Below are 23,014 nucleotides of genomic sequence, written 5' to 3' on the forward strand. Positions count from 1 at the left end.
AGAAAAAAATCCAAAAAATTGGTAACAATTGTATCGAAAAGAGAAAATCGAGTCCACCTTTTTATGTTAGGGCGTGTTTGAGTTGAGTATTTTGTCTTGATATCATACAAAGTAAGAATATTTCATACATCGTCTCGCTTCAGATTCTATCATTTTTATATATTAAAGCTACAGGTTGACGTTATAACACAAAAAAATCACAATACTAAAAGATGAAATATATGGGTCAAGTGAAATACCTATCTAATGAGTCACAAAAACAGATGATGAAAATGCATATCTTCGAAAAAAATCTAATTTTTTGTGTGTGATAACTAGAGTTTATAGTCTTCATACACTAAAAAAAATCTAGTCTGCACTTCCACGAAATATTTAATTAGATTTTTTTTTAAATGTTTATGAATTTTTGAAAATTCCACTTGACAACCGATCAGACAATAGTTTTGAGTTGAATCAATGCAGACAAGATCATTAACTGATGCTCATTAGCTAGTTGATACATTTGTCTTAAAAAATACAACTGACAGGATCGTATTGGTGCAATGTGGATAAATTTATCGGTTTCCTAGAGCAAGATTTGTAGAGCGTCATCCCTACAATGGCTTCCTTTTCTACGATTGTGAAAATGAACTGGCGTAATGGGGAGATAATTTTGACGAAGTAGGATCCTGACTGTAAATGTTTGGCTTTTAGCGTTCCTGGTGAAGGTAAATTCAAAAAAGAGCCTCGGACGCATAGAATTATTAATCGTGTTGTTTTCAATTTTTTTTTTCTAGACGGAAGAGTCACTCATATATTTAGGCTGCAGGTTGATTTAATACTATTAGGATTTTATAGTATATGGGTAAAGTGAAATACCTTTCTTATTAGTCATAGCAATAAAGTAGCTGTGTTGAAATAACAAACTTTTAAAATAATTCACGACAGATTTTACAACTGGATCTTAAAAATGAAGAACTTAAAAAGAACTTCATTTTTTAGTGTGTCATCTAATATCATTAGTCTTCAACCTCTGAAAAAATTAAGCTTGCCCTTTATATAAAATATTTGATTAGATTTTTTCTTTAAATGTATTTGAACTTTCGAAAAAAAAAATCCACCTGACAACAAATCAGACAACAGTTTTTTTTAAATAAAAGCTGACTGAATGCAGAAAAGTTCATTTACTAGAAGCTAGTATATACATTTGTCTCTCAAATCACATTTGTCATATATAACCAGGAAAATCTGGACAACTGGGACGCAGACATAAAGCAAATTCAGACAGTATATGTAAGTGCTATAGTGACAATTTGGTAATCCGTTTATCTCTGAGGTTTATCTAACCTTTTACATTTCTTTGTGTTTACATAATTCTATTGTAATAATATGTTTGTCGCAATGGAAACCTCTTGACGATAAAAAGATAACCCGTTGGACACTTATCCTTTTCTATATAGATACAGTTTTTTATATATCCTTTTGTATGTTATTTTGTGGGCAGTTTTAGGTCTTAGGTCTGGTACTGTCCGGACCTTGCTAATAAAAGTTTAAAGTATTGGTATTCCGTCTTTGAATTACTATAGCCGGAAAACTAGCGGTTATATATACAAGGATAGCATTGGTCCCGTGTGAGATGAATTTATCGGTCTTCAAGTGCTAAATTGGTAGCGCGTCATCCCTACAATGACTTTCATTTTTAGATGTGTAAAAATTTACTGGCATAATAGAGAGATAATTTTGACGAAGGCTATTCCTGACTTTACAAGATCTCGTTAAAAGTTAAATATAGTATTAATATTGTCAAGTCATCGGGGGTGGAGAGGGAGGAACAGCTGAGACATCCAGAACCCAACCATTTAGATATATTTTGAAAATAAAATAAAAAATATCACAACAAATCACATATCTTTTTAAGTAAAAGATACACCAACATAAAACTACCATGGTTACGCCGGCTTATTCACGTAAAGATAGTACATAGATTTCAAGACTACCAGATGCATTTTCGACTGTGGTTTTATCTTGTTTAGCACATTTTCAAAAGAATCGAAATCTGATCAGTTTAAGATTTGTTCAGCAAGTTATATGATATATTTTTTTTTTACCCGCGTTTTATTCCTGCCACGAGGTCACGTGTTCTTCATAGCATATTTACGTAATTTAGTACTTCGCCCATTGAACTAGATGCCACGATACCAAATTAAAGTCACATGTTTATGTCTCATCGCTTCATTTACCAACCCCAAACAAAGTAAAGTATGGATATAGGGAAATACATGATTATCAAGAAAGTTATTTAAAAACAAATGTTTATTTTATAGTTAAAGGTTCTTTTGAAATCTAGTGTGTTTTGATTGACAATGGTCAATTTAATTTACAAAAATAGCTGCGGGGTTTGGGAGAGATCCGTTTGCGCCAAAAATGCGTCCTTTTGCGCCACAATTTTTTTCTCCAATGCTACAATTGTGCCACCTGTTTTAAAATAACATGGTATCATTTGCGCCAAAAATAAAATATACGATTGCGCCAATTTAAAGAAAAATGACTTCCATACTCCTTTATCCGTGCTTGGGACCGACAGAATGATTAACTTTAAAATATAAAACTATGTACAGGCTGCAGTCTTATGCACTTTAAGTCATCATGATGGAATAGCTCCGAACATATAATCTTAGCTGGTCTTTCGAATATATTTTCTGTATTTTTCTTTTGCATGCTGTTCGTAGTATTTGACGCTCTAACTTTGTGGGTCTGTCTCATGTATACGTGCAAGATTTACACTCAGAACAGCTAGTCATTGCTCATCGATATAAGCTGTAGCAATGAAGTTTTATGTAGTACATCGCCATCTTGTTTCTCCACTTTTCTTAATAAAAGTCTGACGAAATTTATGGCCGTCTAACACAACAACTTCCCTCGATTCGATTCTCATTTCTTTATAGTTACATCCATGTTATCAACGCAAAGACTTTTTTCTTTTTATTCTTGAACTGCAGATTCTTTTATATTTGCCACTGAACACATTTGTGTTTAGTGTTTATATGCATACCTTTAGTTTAAGGGTAATCCTATTATTTATACTCATCTTTTACCAGCAAGAGTAATAATTATTTATCGAATAAAAATTTATAAGAAAAAAAATGATTCTAAAAAATATATATTAATCTTTAATATGTACAATCAATATGTGTTCAGGTAAATTGGCGCAAATGAGTTCCGAAAACTGGCGCAAATGATACATTTGAAGAAAAAAAAAATTGGCGCAAATGATACCCCTGAAAAACAGTAATTGGCTCAAAAGGAGTGCTGCCCGGGGTTTCAACATTTCCCAAAACTTGTGAAAATGGAATAACGTGAGAGAAGTATCACAGCCCTAGGGTCATGAAACAGAATGGCCAATATCAACAAAAATCGTATATATTTACAGTGATTGTATGAGTAGATGATCATTTCTGTACACTGAAAAGAAGGCTTCGTGTACTGTATCAGAGATCCTTGTTTAATTCCTACGACAAGGTAACACCTCCCGAAACGGAGGCTTATTTTTATAAGCTAGAATGAGGGGAGGGGATAAGGTATCTTCGCAATGCTAGGCGGTGTTGTCTTAGAAGTTAGAAATAAAAAGTACAGGTTGCAGCCCCAGCGCCGGGGAGGAAGTTACGAATCAAATCTACTCTAACATCGTTAGGTTGATTATCTAGGCACTTTATATATGACAAACGATATATAGGTCCAACTTTCCTCGTATTTGTCTTGAAATTGTTAACGGAATGACTAGGTTATGAATTAAATAAGAGAGTATTGTTGTTAACACTTTACATATTTCCATGAAACCAAAACGTTGTTTACATATATTGCTTTTCACAACAATCGTGATACAACAATGTGAAGTTTGTGATAAGAATGTTATTAATAAGAATTAGAAGAAAAATCATATCATATATTCCAACTAAATCTTAAATCGGATTGGTTCGATGCGGTATCAGTTTAATATCCGTACTTGCAAATTTAGCATTTAACATGTTTAAAGCTATTTACTGACTTTACAGTCAACAAATGAAGCAAGTCAGTATTGATGAATTCTCAATTTTTCTTCTTCTAAAAACCCTAATTGCAATCCCTGATGTTTAACTTAATTCTAACTCTTCATTTTTTTTTCTCTAATCTATAATCAGATTCCATATCCGCAATTACTTTTTGCACAGAAATACGATGCATTTTGGAAGCAATCAACTAAATCTTAGACTAGCTTTATCCTACCAATTCTCTGTATAAGAAAATAAATGTTCACTTCAGTTCATATTGTAACTATTTGTTGTGATCATCATACTTTATCATGAGAAAATAGGTTATCCCATCATACTTCACCCATCATACTCTTAAACATTGTTAAAATGGTGTAAATATATGTTCACGGAATAAATTCTTTCATTGTAAAATTTTATTTGGCGTGAAATGAAACACAATTTATCAATGAATCGACATACACAATTCTGTAGTATAACCAAACAAGAAAGGTGTGAAGTATCCAACAGTGTGACAATACATTTACATGAATCCAAATCTGCGAGATCCAATTTGAAATTACAAAACTGTGTATTTATACATGCTGGTAGGTATAGATGTATACACAGTGAAACCTGGTTAAGAGACCACCTGTACTACGCAATCACCTCTGTTAAGAGACCACTATTTATAGATCCCCTAGTTTAGTTTAAACATATTTATTTAAAGTGAATTGGGAAACAAGTTTTGCAACTTATATAAATCCCTTTCCACTTTGCGGGTGCGAGTGCTGCCTTGTAGCGGCATTAGCCTACTCTTTTTCGAAATCTACAAGGGTGTCTTTAACGTGCAAGAGATATGGCTCTCTCTTAACACGGGTCAGCCATTTATCGTCCCCTTCCGACGGATTATCATCGTTTCCTCAAGACCATACTCACGAATGGTGTTAAGGGAGAGCATAGATCCCCTAGTAGTGCATTTCATTTTAATTAAACATGTATTAAAAGACAACCTGTGTTTTATGATACCACTTATTTGGTCTCCCTTAGGTGACCCCCTCAATACGGGTTTCACTGTATATTGGATATATAGTGAATACCCATCAACTATGTAACTGTAAGTCTTATCATTTGGTACGCCAGACCGTCGCATTTCGACCTCAGGTGACGGTGAAATCAAAGCAGTTGGAAAGTCAAATCGATAACATTGAAGAGCAATCGAAACCAACAATTCTAAATAGACTAAACAATCGGACTTATATATAAAAAAGAAGATGTGGTATGATTGCCAATGAGACAACTTTCCACAAAAGAACAAAATGACACAGACATTAACAACTATAGGTCACCGTACGGCCTGCACCAATGAGCAAATCCCATACCGCATAGTCAGCTATAAAATGTCCCGATAAGACAATGTAAAACATTTCAAACGAGAAAACGAACGGCCTTATTTATGTAAAAAAAATGAACGAAAAACAAATATGTAACACGTAAACAAACTACAACCACTGAATTACAAGCTTCTGACTTGAGACAGGCACATACATCAATAATGTGGCGGGGTTAAACATGTTAGCGGGATGTCTGGAATAGACAAACCTTATTGTTTTTTCCCAAGTAATTCAACAATAAGGAAACATTTTAACTACCGAATTTTAACCATGTTATTGGTATTGTAAATTGTTGTTTTTTTCATAATGAAGATGTACACAGCATTAGTACATGGTTAACACTTGTCTAGACAACAGATATTGAATAGAAATTACATTCCCTACATTCATTTGGGATTGTGTTTTCACCCTCTCTCCACAATTAACACATACATGTTTGAGAAAAACCATGATACAAAAAGAATTCTCTGGTAGCATATGCAAATATTGATCAATAATTTATTTTCCAAATTAGGTTAAGAGGGGGATGACGGTGATTGTTAATGAAAAAACTATGTGAATTCAGTTTTTCGTCCTACATTGAACTTTTGATGCAGTCCATTATCTGGCTGGAAAACTGGGGAAAAGCAATCATGTACATGTGAATGGTTTAACACTAGTAATTTTGGGGCCCTGTTTATAGCTTGTTCGATGTTAGCCAAGGCTTTGTGTTGAAGGCCGTACATTGACCTATAAATTATAATGGTTTACTTTTTTAAATTGTTATTTGGATGGAGAGTTGTCTCATTGGCACTCACAACACATCTTCCTATATCTATATATACCTGGGAGTTTTCCGTGTTATAGTAATTCAAAGACGTCCCGGAATACAAATACTTCAAACTTTATTAGCAAGGTCCGGACAGTACCATACCTAAGACATAAACTAACTTTAAAATAACATGTATACATAAAAATAGATAAAAACAGTATCTATAGAAAAGGATTAGTGTCCAGCAGATTAACTAGACTTCTATTACGACAAACATATATTTAACAATACAATTAATTAAACACAAAGTAGGGTAAAAAGTAAGATAATCAGATTAACAAATTGTCACACTATAACTTAAAATAAATTGTCTTAATTGGCTTTATTTCTAAGTCCCAATTGTCCAACTCTTTCTGGTTATCCATACATGTATAATCAATATAGTATACGACTAAGTGTCATTGAAGTGTAACTTTATACATACATGAGTACTTAACATAAACATTTTTTAATTAGAAAACCAATAAAAAATCACATGGTTTGGATTTCGCGGTCCATTTACCAACCCCAGTTACGGTCAACGTACCATCCCCAGCTAAATTTAAACCGGTCAGTATTATATAAGTTAAGATTTTGGTCGACTATCCATTATCAAAGGAGTATTGGAAGACTTGTATAATGAGGTAACATTTTTAATCCTAGATGTCTTATGTCGTACAAGATTATTTCCGTAACTAGTATATACTATGTATTTTAACGTTTATTAATTATTTAGTTACAAATGGCTATTGATTATAACAAAGATATTATAATAATTCAAATACTGTAAAACAAATAGGCAGTTTCGAGACTGATTTTTGATATTTTAAAGCTTCCTAGATAAAGAAATCTAGATGTTTTTTAAAATTTTGAATTGATAAGTGTTACACGGACCCTCCCCAATTTCAGAATTTATTCATTATTTTAATTTTAATTTTAATTTTAATTTTCGTTTTGTTTTCGTTTCCTTTACTTAAAACAATGTTAATTTAGTTTTCATTACTGTATATACGGAATAATGATTAAAACACCATTCATTATTCTTTCCATGTTGGATTAGCCAGAAAACACCAAACATATACATGTGTAACGGAGGGGGTCGGTGACGACACCTCCCGGGACGTGTAGCGGCCAGTACTTCGCCCCTATTCGACCATTGGGATACCTGATATCAGATTATGGCTGAACAACAGACAATGAATTAAATGAAACTATAATTTTATTCACAAATGTACAATAATTGCATGAATTTAAACAAAGTCGGATAAAACAGGAGTCAGAAAACTTTCTTAAGCGGAGTTCAAAAATAAAGTAATTTCAAATGTAAGATGAAAAATAGAGTGTTCCCAGAGTTAGTCTTAAAAAAACATAAGGTAAATTTGCTTCTCGTTGTGTTTTAAAGTGGTAAAATTGCACCAAAAAGGGGTGACTAACTCTGGCGAACTGCACCGAAGTGGTGGCTAACTGATAACCTCGATTAGTACTAATATTAGTTCCGGCGAGTATTTGGAGGCTTGTGCAAGGCTGACTCCGACTGAATACCGAATGAAATCCTAACCTTGTCATTAATCAGGAGAACTTTAACATAAAAGGTACTGAAGAAAAGTTAAATAAATGAATATTCTTAAAACATTATAAAAACATCAAAAGTTAAATACTAAAACAGTTAAATAAATAATCCTTACTTTTATCTTACTATGTTTAAACCAAATCAAACCTAAAATAAACATTTAAATACTAAATAATTAATTTGTCCAAATTAAGGGGAATTAATCAGGCACATCAAAGCACATCTATTACACATGTATGAATAAATAAATCTTGTTTTTTTTATTAAAAACGGGCCAGCTTGCATTCAAAGATAATAAACAAAACAGACAGGTCTTGATTTATCATACACTACGGTATTAAGAATATCATACACTACGGTATTCAGAATATCATACACTACGGTATATATTTAGAATATCATACACTACGGTATTTAGAATATCATACACTACGGTATTCAGAATATCATACACTACGGTATTCAGAATATCATACACTACGGTATTCAGAATATCATACACTACGGTATTCAGAATATCATACACTACGGTATTCAGAATATCATACACTACGGTATTCAGAAACAACGACAATAATTGCTGTTGGAACGTGTTGAACCTTTGTTCAGTGCATGGTTGTCGTTTGGTGATTTGGGTCATACGTGTGTCTCTTTTTCTTGTTTTTTTTTATACAGGTTATATTGTAGGTTTCCCTGTTTGAATCGGTTTGCACTATTCCCTTTATGCATGGCTTGCTGTTCAGTGTGAGTCAAGGTCACGTTGAAGGTCGTACTTTGACCTATAATTGTTAACTTTTACAAATTGTGACTTAGATGGAGAAAAGTCTCACTGACACTCATGTGACATCTCCTTATATCTACATTGTATATGCATATATATTGACAATGGCATGTCTTTATGGACGCCATCTCGAGGTGATTGACCGTTATGGTATATCCGTTTCACAAATGACGAAGGATAAGTTCCAATTGACGTAACTTCAGTAACGTCCCCGTTTCCCTGAATGACACGTGTAGAACAAGATCTGCTTACCCTTCCGGTACACCTGAGATAACCCTCGATTTTTATTGGGGGTTATTGCCTATGTAGTCTTCAGTTTTCTTTGTTGTATTTTTGTACTGTTGTTTGTCTTTTGTTCTCTTTCACCCCCCCCCCCCCTTTTAACGATATCAGATTATTTTCGACTTATGAGGTTGAATGTCCCTTTGTTATCTTTCGCCTGTCTTTTACAGTTGATTTGAATAAGATCTGACAATATTTATGAATTTGTATGATTTTCCATTTTCGTGTAGAGTTCGTAATACAAAAAAAATAAAAAACAAACGTTCGTCACTTTAATACATCCACCATGGTTCTCAGAATTTGAACATGTATGTCTTATAACATGTCGAATACCACAAGTTCAATCAAAGTTCAAGAACCATAAAAATAACGGGTTTAAAGCGTTATGAAGGTAAACATTAACTCATTTGTTACTAAGGGACATCTATTTTGCAATTAAAATCACCGTGAAACATATGACAGGTTTTAGGGGTCGTAAAAACCACAACCCAGCTTTGCTCTATGAGGCGAGGAAAAAGAAACTTGTGGTCATTTATTTTAAAACTGAAACTCAAATTCTAACTTTTGTGTACTGCATTAAACACGAAATGTCAGACTAATTATAGATACGATGGGTGCACGCTTTAGACTGTGTGCGCCAGACGGACTTTTCGTTTACAAAAGACGCTAGCTCTAATGAAAAAAAGTCAAAATGGCCCAAAAATGTACGAACTTGAAGAGCAAAGTCGAGATACGCAGTTCCTCATACATGATTAAAAAGAGTTCGATTTTGTCCGACTTAAAATTTTAAATGAATAACGGTAGGCTAAACCATTTTTTGTGAATCAATAAATAAATATTTGCTGTATAGTGTAACTAACTACTTATTAATTTATGTCAAAGTTTAAAAAAATATATAAAACTACCAAAATACTTAATTTAAGCCTTTTTGTTTTCTTTATATCAGACAGGATTTTTTTCCCAGTCACGAATACATCTGCCTTTTATAATTTGTCTTTGTACTGTGCAGCACTTAATAAAGAATCAAAAACGTCTGCTTCTGTCCGCTCTAGAGTAAAGCATCGAGACATACGTTTATAATAGTCAGCTGCAAGGTCACCAAATGTTTTATTTTTCTTAGAATGAATACATTGAACCAATTGAAGACCTGTACAAAACGGGTAAGAAAATTGCTTCAGACGTGCAAGATTTTCTCATGGTGCCCCCATCGTGCAAAGGAGAAACTGAACGGGGACCTATACAGATCAAGACAGTGCATTTGTAAACAATATCTGCATGTCTGAATACTAGTTCTAGATTTTTGTAACCTGATATTATATCACCGATGTATATCTTAATAAGGTGTGTTTCTGATGTCATACTTTAAACGTCTTTAATCTTGACTTTTGTATTGCGCTTTAAAAACTCCTTGATTGACCTTAATAAAGAGTACTGGTTGTGAAATGCATTCCGGATGAGATATTTTGTAATAAGACATGGAGTATGGTATTCGACATTTTTATGTAAATAAATGAAAATGTAAGACATGTACTGGAAAATGTGCATTTTAAAACAGCAGTTATAACTTCTGATCTACTAATATAAGGAATCTATTGATTGATTGGATGGTTAGATGGTTATTATAGTCCAGTGGCAAATATTACATGCACACCCGGACGAGAATACGTTGACGTGATGTGAAAATGAACTATTCGTGTTGTCAAGACCTATATCCTTTTGCGATTTTGAACAGTCATTATTCTCGGAGCATACATAATAATTTTTTTTTACAAATACAATAAATAAACAGCAAAAAAAAAATGATAATATATAAAATGACGTTTTTTTCTAGAATTATGAAAAATTATTAAAAGTGAATTATTTCTAAAGTAACAAAAATTTATAACATACTTATGTAAAAAAATATTACAATGATATTACAAAATTCCGCTTGTGTTAATCTTATGATTTACAGAATTATAAGTGGATGTCCTTCTGAAGGATATAAATTAACAAGAAACCCAGATTTTGGATAAATGTCTAAAACTTCGACCCCATTCGTCTCTTAGTAGCACATGGAGGTACATGTATATTTTTTGATTGCACATATGAGTTTCAGTCGTAAAGAATAGGTGGTATGCAAATTTCGTTAAAAAACCCACCGTGGGATCAAAACAGTGAAACGTTTTTCTTTATTCAGTTTTTACACGTACAATGCAGTGCCGGCGGACTCGGTGAATAAACGTTTTTTCAATCAATAAACCCATGAATTAGCACCTTCAATAGACAGAAATTATTGCTTTAAAATGAAATAAACAAGTTCTCGACATTCCACTTTAACATACTTGTTTCTGTCCTGAGGTAAAAATCTAGGTACATTCATTGCCAAATTGCGTGTCAAACTTAAACGACTTAAATAAACTCTCAAAGCATTTAAAATTCAACCCTATTTTTAAAATGTAAAATTGATGAAATCTTTTATAGTTGTTTGTTTTACTGTAGTAGATCCACTACTTATATTTACTCAACATATGGGATTAAAGTACATTGTAGAGAACAACATATATACTTTTTATGATATATAAATCAAATAAAGATGCTTTTAGAGACATTTTTTTTAAAGTATCTTCATATTTAAGGAATATTAGTACTGTAGTGGAAAAGTTGTCTCCGTCAATTGCAAAAAATAAGAAAAAAAAAAGAAAAAAAAAATAAGAAAAGAAAAAAGAAAAAGAAAAGAGAAGAAAATTAAGAATGAGACAATTATTTTATTAGCATAAGATACTAATTTGAGTATCTTATTTAGGACTCTTTCTATACTATGTAACTCTATACAAATGTAGATCAACGAACTACATCTTTGATAAACAAAATGACACCCTTGAACATGATATGGGTGATTATGAATGTAAAATAGTTATCATTTACAATTGTTGTTTGCCATGTTGGCCCTACAGTTAAATTACACAAAGAAGAGGATTAGTACTCGGTTTCCATTATAACTTCATTGACATTTTTAAGATTCCATCTACAACAGTTTTTGATCGCTATCCATGTCAAAATGTTTGTGAACATTGGAATTACCTTTAATTACAATAATATATATTTATTTACAATCCAGCAGCGTTCTGTTATTGAACAGTGAAAACATAAATAGCAATTACATGAATTTAATGAGTTACTGGAAAATTGTCCATTTTGAGTACATTATAAAACATTTGATCTTTATAGTTTCCGTAACTCAAAAAAACATACTGTGTTTATTTTCAAATTAACTTTTGCCTAGTAATTGAATTGTTATCTGTGACCCCCCCCCCCCCCAAATTTTTAAAAAATAAATAAAAAATAATTGCAAGTGTTGACACAGATCAGTTTGGATAGTTTCTAATGAACAATAGGCCAACTCTTGATGGTTTTGAAAGTATTCAGGTATAAAGTCATTAATATTTTTTTCACTATAAAGATGTTTTTTTTTTACACTTATCAAGATGGGGTATATTTTTTTCACTAACCATGATGGGCTATTTTTTCCCGGAAAAAAGATTTTTTTTTTGTGATTTTGTTGTGTTTGAAGTCTGTTAGTTGTAACATATTGAAATTATACTAAATATAAATTTATACTCACAGACATAAAATTGGCGAGTTTAATTTTATATGCAGTGTCTGTAACTAACACAATTACTTACCAGATACAAAATTGAAATTATAATATAAAACACATCTGGTTGTTTGTCAAAATAACTTTTTTTTTCAAGTGTGTTGAACTTAATTTCCCCCCTAAGTGCAATCAATCTAACGGTTTCTCTGATTATATTTTACCCGAATATTTGTGGCTGAATGATCAGCAAACACGTTGATTGATTATAGTCGCTTAACATCCTTTAGATAAGATAAGATAAAATACGTTTATTGCAATAAGCACAATTATGCTATAGCACATTTAAATAACAACATTAACATGTGTAAGCAACATGAATTTATGTTAATACATAGGTATAAGAAAATGCAGAGAACAGTCATAATTAACAATATGAACATTTGTTGATAAAAAAAACAATTAGATACATAAATATAACTACGTTAATATGAAAGTTCTGAGTTTCCAACTTTCACGCAAAAAACACATCAAATTGTAAATAACAGTTTTTGTTTGAACTTGTAGTAGTGAATACAGTTTGTTGATATTTGGCCATGTATGATAATAGTTTGAGAAGTATTTAAGTCTATACTGTCTATATGCTGGACAAACCATAATAAAATGATATTCATTCTCTATACATTGCATAGTACAACATTTACAAATTCTATCCTCCCTTCGTTGTTTTATGTAACGACCAGTTTCAATATTTAGTTTTAATACACCAAATCTTAATAAAGACAACATTTTAACATTGATATTTTTCGATATATATTGTTCCATCTTAAAATCTGTTTTTATCATTTTGTACAATATTAGTTTTTCAGAGCTTTCTATAGACTCACGCCAGCTCTGATAAAATTGATCTAACAAACGTTATAATATTGAGAAATATTTCATGTATGCTCTCTGAACCAAGAATGACCATATTTATGTTCCCCATACACCACTGAGGTGCAGCAAAGTGAAACTACTGGGGTGCAGCAAAGTGAAACGAATCGTATACTTTCATAGGCTATTGCTTTTTATCCGCGTATTCTTCGGACATGGGATTGTGCATGACATATTTTGCAACAGGAAGTTTAGTTTGCATCAACCAATCAATCATTTGAAGTGGGAAAAAAACTAAAATATAGTTTTTAATTGACAAGTAAAAATATACATATGCAAATGTTATATTTGTGACAAATTGTTGGTATATTGTATTATAGTGTATGCAATATTTGAAGTTCTCCTAAATGCTTAAAATTGTCTGTATCTATTAACATTTACTTCTTTCACTGTTCGTATGAAACAAAATGACACTATTTAATAAGTATTTTTCACGTTAGAATAGGAAGATGAACAACATTATTTGGACTACAATAATGACGAAAGATGCAGAGGTAGTCAGCTGTTGCTTCGCTTTCAATAACACATGCAGATCATTTTTTTATTTTGCTAATATTTGCAGTCTTATATATGTAATAGCATTCTTATTTTTGTTTTTATCTATTTATTTGTTTGACAGGATTGGAACTTTACTAAAAACCCTTGTCTGTGTCGGCATTGCAACTGCCTATCCGAATTTCAAAGACATCATTCCGAATGGGAACGGAGTACCACATCCATGTAAAGCGAACTACGTGTGGCATGGTGTAGGCCACAACAATCCACTTGGAGGTGGAAGTAGAAACCAGTTTGGTTTAGATTTTAAAGCAGCAGGAACGGTATGTTGAAAGTATAACTTTTATACACCACGAATATGACGAATTGTCAGTTGTAATATTTTTCACTGAACACATGACACACGGCGCTAACGGGAGTTGTAAGTGTAAGTGTATATGACGAATTGTCAGTTGTAATATTTTTCACTGAACACATGACACACGGCGCTAACGGGAGTTGTAAGTGTAAGTGTATATGACAAATTGATTAAATTGTTGTTTGTCTGAAGTGTCGTCTTTATCTTGATATATTAAATCATTAGGTGCGTTTTTTATAGCCTGACAGGGTTAAAGAAAAGGACTGGAAATTTTTACCATTTTTTGAAAAGAGGTATTTTGGAAACGGATAGACATTTTATCTTGCAACATGCTATATACCTCTGATGAAAGAGTTGTTGCAAGGGTTCTAAAAGTCCAGACTTTTATGCAATCTCCCGGCGCGAGGCATTTAATTTCACAGATAGCACTAGATGTCCCAAAAAATAGCTTGTCATATGATAATCGTATGGACGTTCTCCATTATTTTAAATAGTTCTTGAAATTTTTTAAAGTGGTTTTTTCTTAAAAAACATGTTTAACCCCGCCGCATTTTTGCGCCTGTCCCAAGTCTGGAGCCTCTGGCATTTGTTAGTCTTATATGATTTTGAATTTAAGTTTCTTGTGTATATTTCGGAGTTTAGTATGACTTCCATTATCACTGAACTGGAATACAATTTTGTTAAGGTGTCAGCTAAAGCACGCCTCCGGCTGCGGTAGTTTCTCTCTGTATTGGAGACCCATAGGTGGCTGTTGTCTGCTCTTTGGTCGGGTTGTTGTCTCTTTGACACATTTCCCATTTCCATTTTTAATTTTATTAGTATATATATGGAAACGTTGATAAAAGACTTCAAGTAGCACACATGTACCAGTAAAGTAAAGCTTCAGTGAGACAGAAAATTGAGAAAACATGTCAAGGATTAAATATTTATGTATTCACATTTGAACCACTATTCTAATTTTTTGACAAACATGTAATACACATTTGATGGAATAGTTGTAGTTTATTGCCTAGCCAAAATATCTTACGTTGAATATATAATAACTGGTTCTCTTTTTATTTTTACTTATCAATGGTCATACTCAATTATACAATGACACCAGACATATAATCATATTTTCCCCCCTTCCGGTTGAGGTTGAGAAAGTAGGCATATATTTAGAAAAATTAATGCCACAGCCCACATAGATGCATCCGTTCCATTGTGGGGGATACGCGGGATAACAGGGCCATTCATCATTTGGCCGTGTATAATAAGAGTTCCATAATCTCCGCATGATAAAGAAATATTTAGTGGTCATATTCATATTGTGGATTATTCATTTTTGTCCTACCAATTTTTTTTCTACTTGCTGCAGAAATATACCGTTGAACCCGAAGTTGGTCTTCCTAGCTTAACCATATCTAAGTACTTTGATCTTTATATATTGTTGTCTTATTGACAACCATACAGCATCATTTTTTATTTTTATTCTCGTCATAATAGGTAAGGAATAGTAATCGGAATAATAGTCATTGAAAATTAAGGAAACAATAATTTATCAGTGTTTTTTGTATTACTTTTGATTGTTTCTTAATTTTATCTTCGTCTGTTTGTTCATGATAAAAGCAGGTTAATTATTTAAGCATATAATTTATAATATGTTCATACATTTAGTCATGGACACCTGAATTGTGTAGAAAAGATTCCGACGGAGACGGACGAACAAATGGCGAAGAACTTGGAGATCCTGAATGTGTCTGGAAGCAAGGGGACTTTCCATCACGTTTAACAGATATTACACACCCAGGTGAGATTTAAAAGTAGAGTGTGACATGTTTCGATCAGAAGGTCTTGTGACATTCTCGGTTTTAATGGAAATTTGTATTTATCAAGCTTCATTTCCATTTTTTTTTTATAAATGTCGAAAATAAATTGTTCGCTAGATTTTTCTTTATGAAAGTCTGCTTCTTTTCTTGTTCTAAAAGTAAAAACGATTTCAGAGAATTTGTGAAAATAGTATTAACTGAAACACAGTCACATATTCTCTGGTTCATGTAAGAAATCAGATATTTGCATCCCGTGTGTGTGTGTGTTCATTGTTCGTCCATAACACTTTTGTATTATTGAAGAAGTAACCCGGCTGCGGCAATAATCCATTAAGAAACCTTATTAAACAACAGGTTTTAGACAGCATAGTTTGTGTGATGTTTAATAATTTTCTGTAAAGTGTCCAGCTGGCTTCTTTAATATTGCCGTGTTTTTTGTGTGTGTCTATATTGACAATAATAGTGCATTGACTTGACATATCAACGATATAAGGATGAGGCTTAGAAACGGGTAAATGCGAGGCTGAGCTCCGCATTTCCCCCGTTTCAGGTCGAATCCTTATATCGTTGATATGTCAAGTCAGTGCACTATTACTTTTATTGTCTTTATACTGCAATTTGAAAAAAAAACATTTTCTATTAATGTTATATATTTGATATAAGTATTGGGGAAAATTCCCCTTTAAAAGGATTCATATCACACAGGCGGAGAAATATACAACACGATGAAATGTACATCGTTTCCTGGTGAAAACCGCAATCAATGGTGAACGAATTCGTTTGTTTACAGACTAAAATATCAACAATTAACATAAAAAATAATGATTTATAAGTTGCAAACAAAAAATGATAATAAGTAAAATATGTTTTCCCCAAAAATGTAAAAGAAACAAGTTTGAGTCGTTAAACGCATCGTTATTTACATCGGAAACAAGAACAGGTTGAAGAGGTCGTATGAATAATTCAATATAATTTCGACAATTTCTATTTAAATATTCATGAGGAAAAGTGATGTCAGGTCAGTGACTGTATATGACATAGAAATATACGGTCAACGCATTTTGACTGCTCAAATAGAACGAGTGCAGTATAATTTATGCTTTTAAATATGTTATCGACATTATTGAGCACATATCATAGACCCAAACATTACACAATATCTTAAAAATACATATTACAATTTTCAGGAGTTTGTACATTATCAGATGGGTCTGTATGCGATGCTGACAAGGGATGGGTAGATTGTCAAGTGGAAGATGGACTGAAAAACTGCGATGTTATAAAAGAACCAGGTAAAACCAAATTAATGGAAAAGCAAATATAGAAGATTTAACGGTATTTTTGAAAGGAACTTATTTTATGAGATTAAAGCAACTTTGATATACTATTTTTATCCATACTTTTTGTCTATTTTTTTACCCAGTCTTATACGTCGTACCAATTTGTTTTCAGATACATTAAATACAACCATTCGCTTTCCTGAGACAGCAGTGCCAGCTGAAGAAACAACGTATTCCTGTATGATCTTCAATCTTCCTTCTGACCAAGATTATCATCTGATGGCATATGAACCTTACATAGATAATGAGAATGTCATGCATCATATATTAATTTACGGATGTGATCCGAATGGTAGGTACACTATGACAACAACACACATTTTATGTGTCCGAAGCGTTTGTCTGGATTAAGTTTAACTCTAATTTGACATGTTCAATGACAAATAATTTAAAAGTCAAGGAATGACGGATTTATAAAAAGTGACAAAATGGTCCAAATAAAACTTATTACATACAATCAAACATATACTTTTCACAAGAAGATGATTAGAAGTATAACAAAAAAGATCTTTATACAGTATTTTATATTAATAAACATAAACATTTGTTTTTAAATGTAAATACATGAAAATATCTCCAAAGTTGTAATGGTTTACATATAATTTCCTTCAAAGTGATGCTATTAAAAGTTGAAACATATATAAAAAAATTAGATGTGAATGATTGAAAAGAGACAACTTTTCACTCGAGTCCAAATACCACAAAAATTAACAACTATAGATCTCCATACGGCCTTCAACAATGAGTAACTCCCATACCACATAGTCAGATATAAAAGGCCCCGAAATGAAAAATGTAAAACAATTTAAACGAAAAAAAACTAACGCATATGTCTGTTGTTCCAACAAAAATGTATAAATAAAAGCATACACAACATTGAAGACAAATAACACCATCAATATTTTCACTATGACATGAATTATAACAATAAATTCTAGATTATCCGTAAAAAAATTAAGAAATTACAAGAGAATCATAGTCCAACTAAATCAGACAAAGTTGACGTAATATGGTTTTGACTATCATTCGTCATTTATCGCTTTTGATATTTCAGTAGGGTCCTATATGACACTGTAACGTTGTCATCTTGACTGAATGTTTAACCTCAATTTTAAAATTGCAATGCTTGATAAAAATAGGGTAAGTTTTTAGTTTCTCGATTGGAGCAACTCCTAAGTTATTATACAGTATAACTGAACCACCTGCATCTGATACAATAAAATTGAGAATGGAAATGGGGAATGTATCAAAGAGACAACATTCCGACCAAATAAAAAAACAACAGCAGAAGGTCACCAACGGGTCTTTTATGTAGCGAGAAATTCCCGCACCCGGAGGCATGGTTGTATAAGTATGATTATGTAATGGACTCTCTATTTTGACATCCTTAAGATGGCTGCAACTTTGAAACTCTGCTTACACTTCCGGTGCACACGCGGATAACCCCAGTATTTGATTGGTGTTGCTTAGTCCTAATGTTTATGTGTTGTTGTTTGAATGTTTGACTGTTTGTTTGTTTGTCTGTTTGTCTGTTTGTAGTTTTATTTTTTAGCCATGGCGTTTGAGTTATTATAGATATATGGGTGTGAATATCTCTGTGGTATATTTCACTTTTTTTCTAAGTAATAGTATTCATGATTGGACCAATACCTTGGCGATAAAGCTTGATATACGAGTGTTAATAACCGTCGAGATAACACAACTTTCATTTGAATCTATAAAGAAATCAAATAAGTTTATGTTTATACTCATATAGAGGACCCAGTGCCAGACGAACAACTCAACAAAGTCACCAAGTGTGGCATGGGAGCAGGTGGTAGCTGTAATAAAATGATTGGACTATGGGCGGTTGGATTTACAGGATATTGCATAGATGGACCAATGGGATTCCGGTTTGGCAAAAGTGGATTCAAACAGGCCGCAATTGAGGTTTGAAAGTAGAAAAAATATTTAAATAGGATTTCATAAAAATAAAAAAAGGTATACACCTGTCCTAAGCCAGGAATCTGATGTACAGTAGTTATCGTTTGTTTATGTAATATATATGTGTTTCTCGTTTTATTTATATAGATTAGACCGTTGGTTTTCTCGTTTGAATGGTTTTACACTAGTAATTTTGGGGCCCTTTATAGCTTGTTGTTCGGTGTGAGCCAAGGCTCCGTGTTGAAGGCCGTACTTTAACCTATAATGGTTTACTTTTTAAATTGTTACTTGGATGGAGAGTTTTCTCATTGGCACTCACACCACATCTTCCTATATCTACTTACTCCTAGTTCCCGTGATTGTGTACATCTCTTAGTTTTATAAAGAGGTATAATGACAATATTCTGAAACTTTTATATAAAAGAGGAGATGCGGTATGATTGCCAGTGAGACAACTCTCCACAAGAGACCAAATGAAACAGAAATTTACAACTATAGGTCATTGTACGTACTTCAGCAATGAGGAAAGCCGACACCGCATAGCCAGCTATAAAATACATGTTTGCATTAGGCCTTCAAACGTTTTGAATATAAAGCGAAAAACACACAATTCATCTTATTTTTAAATTTGATAAATACAATATCTGAAACGATATTTGATCCCAAAGCGATGTGATGACATGATCAACTGAAGTGGATACCTGAAAACAACTAAATTTCAGAATTTATGACTATTGTATGTTAAAAAATTGATAACTGCTGTTGAAGAGAAAGAGAACATATTTTTTTTTAAATTGATACTTTTATCATTTCATAGTTTCACTGGAATAATCCACAGCAAGTAGCGGATTGGAAAGATTCCTCGGGAGTAACTCTTTATTATACCCCAAAACTTCGAACAAATGATGCTGCCATTATGCAGATTGGTCAGTCACATATTGAAATTCCACCTGGACAGCAGAGTTATACAGTAGTTGGGAAATGCCATTCGGAATGTACAAGAAAATTAATACAGGCACCAATAAGCATATTCTGGGCTACAAACCATATGCATTATTTAGGTAATAACTATTTCTTTCTTTAGAAAGCCTTATTAAAAATAGATGTCAATACTATATGAATTTGTAAATTCATAACATAAGGATGAATGTAGATAGTTCAGACTAAGACAGTGTTGATTCCTTTAATTATAGCCAACAATCTTTTAAAACGAAGTGCTTGTTGTATTCCAATGTACGTATCTATTCAAAGTAATTGTTCCTTTGAATAAACTTTTTGAACACTGTTACATATTATGTTGATGGATGGTTTCCATTCGTGGAAATAGGTAAATACGGAGAGTTGAATTCCGGGCATTAAAACTTCAGAAAATGTTTATAAAATGAGTATTATGGAAAAGCAATAGTTGAATGCATTGTGTTAGTATTATTCATAAACAGATATACATAATTGTTATTTGGATGGAGAGTTGTCTCATTGGCACTCACACCACATCTTCCTATATCTAATAACATAATTGACAGAGTGAACTATAGAGTTGAATAGGATAGTCTTGTATTTTAGTTAAGTTTTGAAACAAGGTAGATTAAATGAATAAATATGAGTTTGTTGTCTAAATATTTCAGGACATGAAATGAATATTCAGGTATACAGAGATGGTGTGTTTTATACAGAACTTACTAATGATGCAATCTATAACTATGACAGTCCTGTAGAAAACAAGTGAGTGCACACTTTAAATTTCATTAATCTAAGAAAATCTTGATTTGTTTTTAACGAAATGCTATCTGTATAGTTCAGCATTCACAAATTTAAATATTTTCCTTAAAAATCTTCCGGATGTCAAATTTTACCAAAACATGTTAAATGGACATACTTGATCCATCTATTTACAAAGGAAGTATAGAACAGGTTTTGCATCAAGTATGATTGGACCGAGCAGTAATTTGTAAATTAACCACGTCACATATTATATAAAATTCATCTTCATGAAGGAATAATTAAAAGTGATCAATTTTATCTTGAAATAAACATCCGCCAGATACATATTTTCTGAATGGACGTTGTTTTAGTATTTGACAAAACATTAATAGAGTTTGGAGAACAATAGAACAGTATAGGGCATCATAGTTGCTACCACATGTATGGTATGCTCGACAAATGATGAACCTCGAATGGAGTCGATTTTCAGCTTTACGTATAATGTTAATACCCTTCGAATGACTGCATAATACTCTCTATTTGACTCTTGGTTATTTGTGTAGATAAGTTGTTGTCTCATGGACGTTATTCTCATATTTGATGATATATCAAAGATAACAATTTAATCATTTTGTACGCTATGTTCTTTAAATTTACACTATTATTCAATCATTACACTTCTTGGTAGGTATTTGAACATTGACAACATTAAAGTATTTATTATTAACATATATCTATTAAAATCTAGAAGTACTTATTCAAGTTTGAGCTTATTTGGCTATGTGATTGCTGTAACAAAGTGTATGACAACTGATTTTGTCGATGCCATTGCTAGTGGATGTTTCACAAGCCCAAAAGTCAGCACTTCTGTGTTGACATGCATATCAATTATGTAGTATTTTTTTTGTTGACAAAACTTTGAGTTTTTCGAAAAAATAATGATTTCCTATCCCCAGTCATAAATTACCTAAGCCGTTTTTTTGACACGTTTTGGAAGTTTAGGTCCTAAATGCTCTTCAACTTTGTACTTGTCTGGCCTTATATTTATTTTGATATGAGCGTCACTGATGAGTTTTATGTAGACGAAACGCGCGTCTGGCTTACTAAATTGTAATCCTGGTACCTTTGATAACTGTTTGAAATGTAATTTTAGGTACTCAACTGCAGTTCAAGTGCTACCAGGAGACGAAATTGTAACAACATGCAAATTCAAATCACTTTCGAGGCCAAAAACAACGTTTTATGGTGATGCTACAAGTGACGAGATGTGTTTCGGATTCCTGGCTTTTTACCCTGCTGCAAACATGCCATTCTCTACGTGTACAGCATGGAAAGATATCTCAATGTGCAATTTGTGGATTACACAAGAACATGAAGATTGCAAATGGGCTGATTTTATATATGTCAATGCCAATGAAACAAAGCGCGTTAAGGATGAAGTACTGGCAAATTGTAAACCGTTCGGAAATTGTCTATCTGAATGCAAAGCGACACTTGAGATCCTTTTTGCAGAGCATCCATGCATGAAAGGTGACGTATACGAATTGATCAGACGAATGTCTCTTCAGTGGGACAATAAAGAAATGCAGGCATTCATTGTAGCAGTTGATTCATGTAAAGCTGAAATGGCTGCCGATGCATACCTTCAAAATCTTACAAATGACAATATTAATGGATCTGCCCGCTTGGGTGGGATCAGTTCACTGCTGCTGTTAACTCTGATTATGTTTATTATGAACACATAAATATTCTTTACCCTTTGTATTCTTTAATCAAAAGTTCAATAAGAGTTAAAAATAACACCAAATGCACCTCTTGCTTTTCATTGTACATCTACTTCGTCATTCTAGAAACACCTGCACCTACCACTTATAGGTATAAAAAAACCCAACTTTATCCACCAATAATAAGTAAAATAGACAGAAATCGATGACACAAACCCCCTAGGCTTACATTTTGATGGTGTTTTACATCTTACTTCTATTTGATGAAGCTTATCGCTTTCATTTTCCTTAATGCAGAAGTTTACTAATCTAACTTAAAACTTGGCTGTGTAAAGTCAACTAATCTGACTTAAAA

At 32.5% G+C, this 23,014-nt stretch overlaps 1 protein-coding gene across 1 annotated transcript; it reads left to right on the top strand.

Annotated features, from left to right (window-relative positions):
• The first annotated feature begins 6,677 nt into the window (after positions 1 to 6,677).
• On the top strand, positions 6,678 to 22,731 carry LOC134708517 (tyramine beta-hydroxylase-like). Its single transcript, XM_063569135.1, has 9 exons — positions 6,678 to 6,814; positions 13,930 to 14,128; positions 15,820 to 15,952; positions 17,159 to 17,263; positions 17,424 to 17,603; positions 19,068 to 19,240; positions 20,052 to 20,295; positions 20,860 to 20,956; positions 22,089 to 22,731. Exons 1-9 carry the CDS (start codon positions 6,810 to 6,812, stop codon positions 22,678 to 22,680), a joined length of 1,728 nt encoding a protein of 575 aa, XP_063425205.1. The 5' UTR covers positions 6,678 to 6,809; the 3' UTR covers positions 22,681 to 22,731.
• Positions 22,732 to 23,014: the final 283 nt, after the last annotated feature.

The sequence above is a fragment of the Mytilus trossulus genome, chromosome 2 (genome assembly GCF_036588685.1).
Source record: "Mytilus trossulus isolate FHL-02 chromosome 2, PNRI_Mtr1.1.1.hap1, whole genome shotgun sequence".
Taxonomy (NCBI): domain Eukaryota; kingdom Metazoa; phylum Mollusca; class Bivalvia; order Mytilida; family Mytilidae; genus Mytilus; species Mytilus trossulus.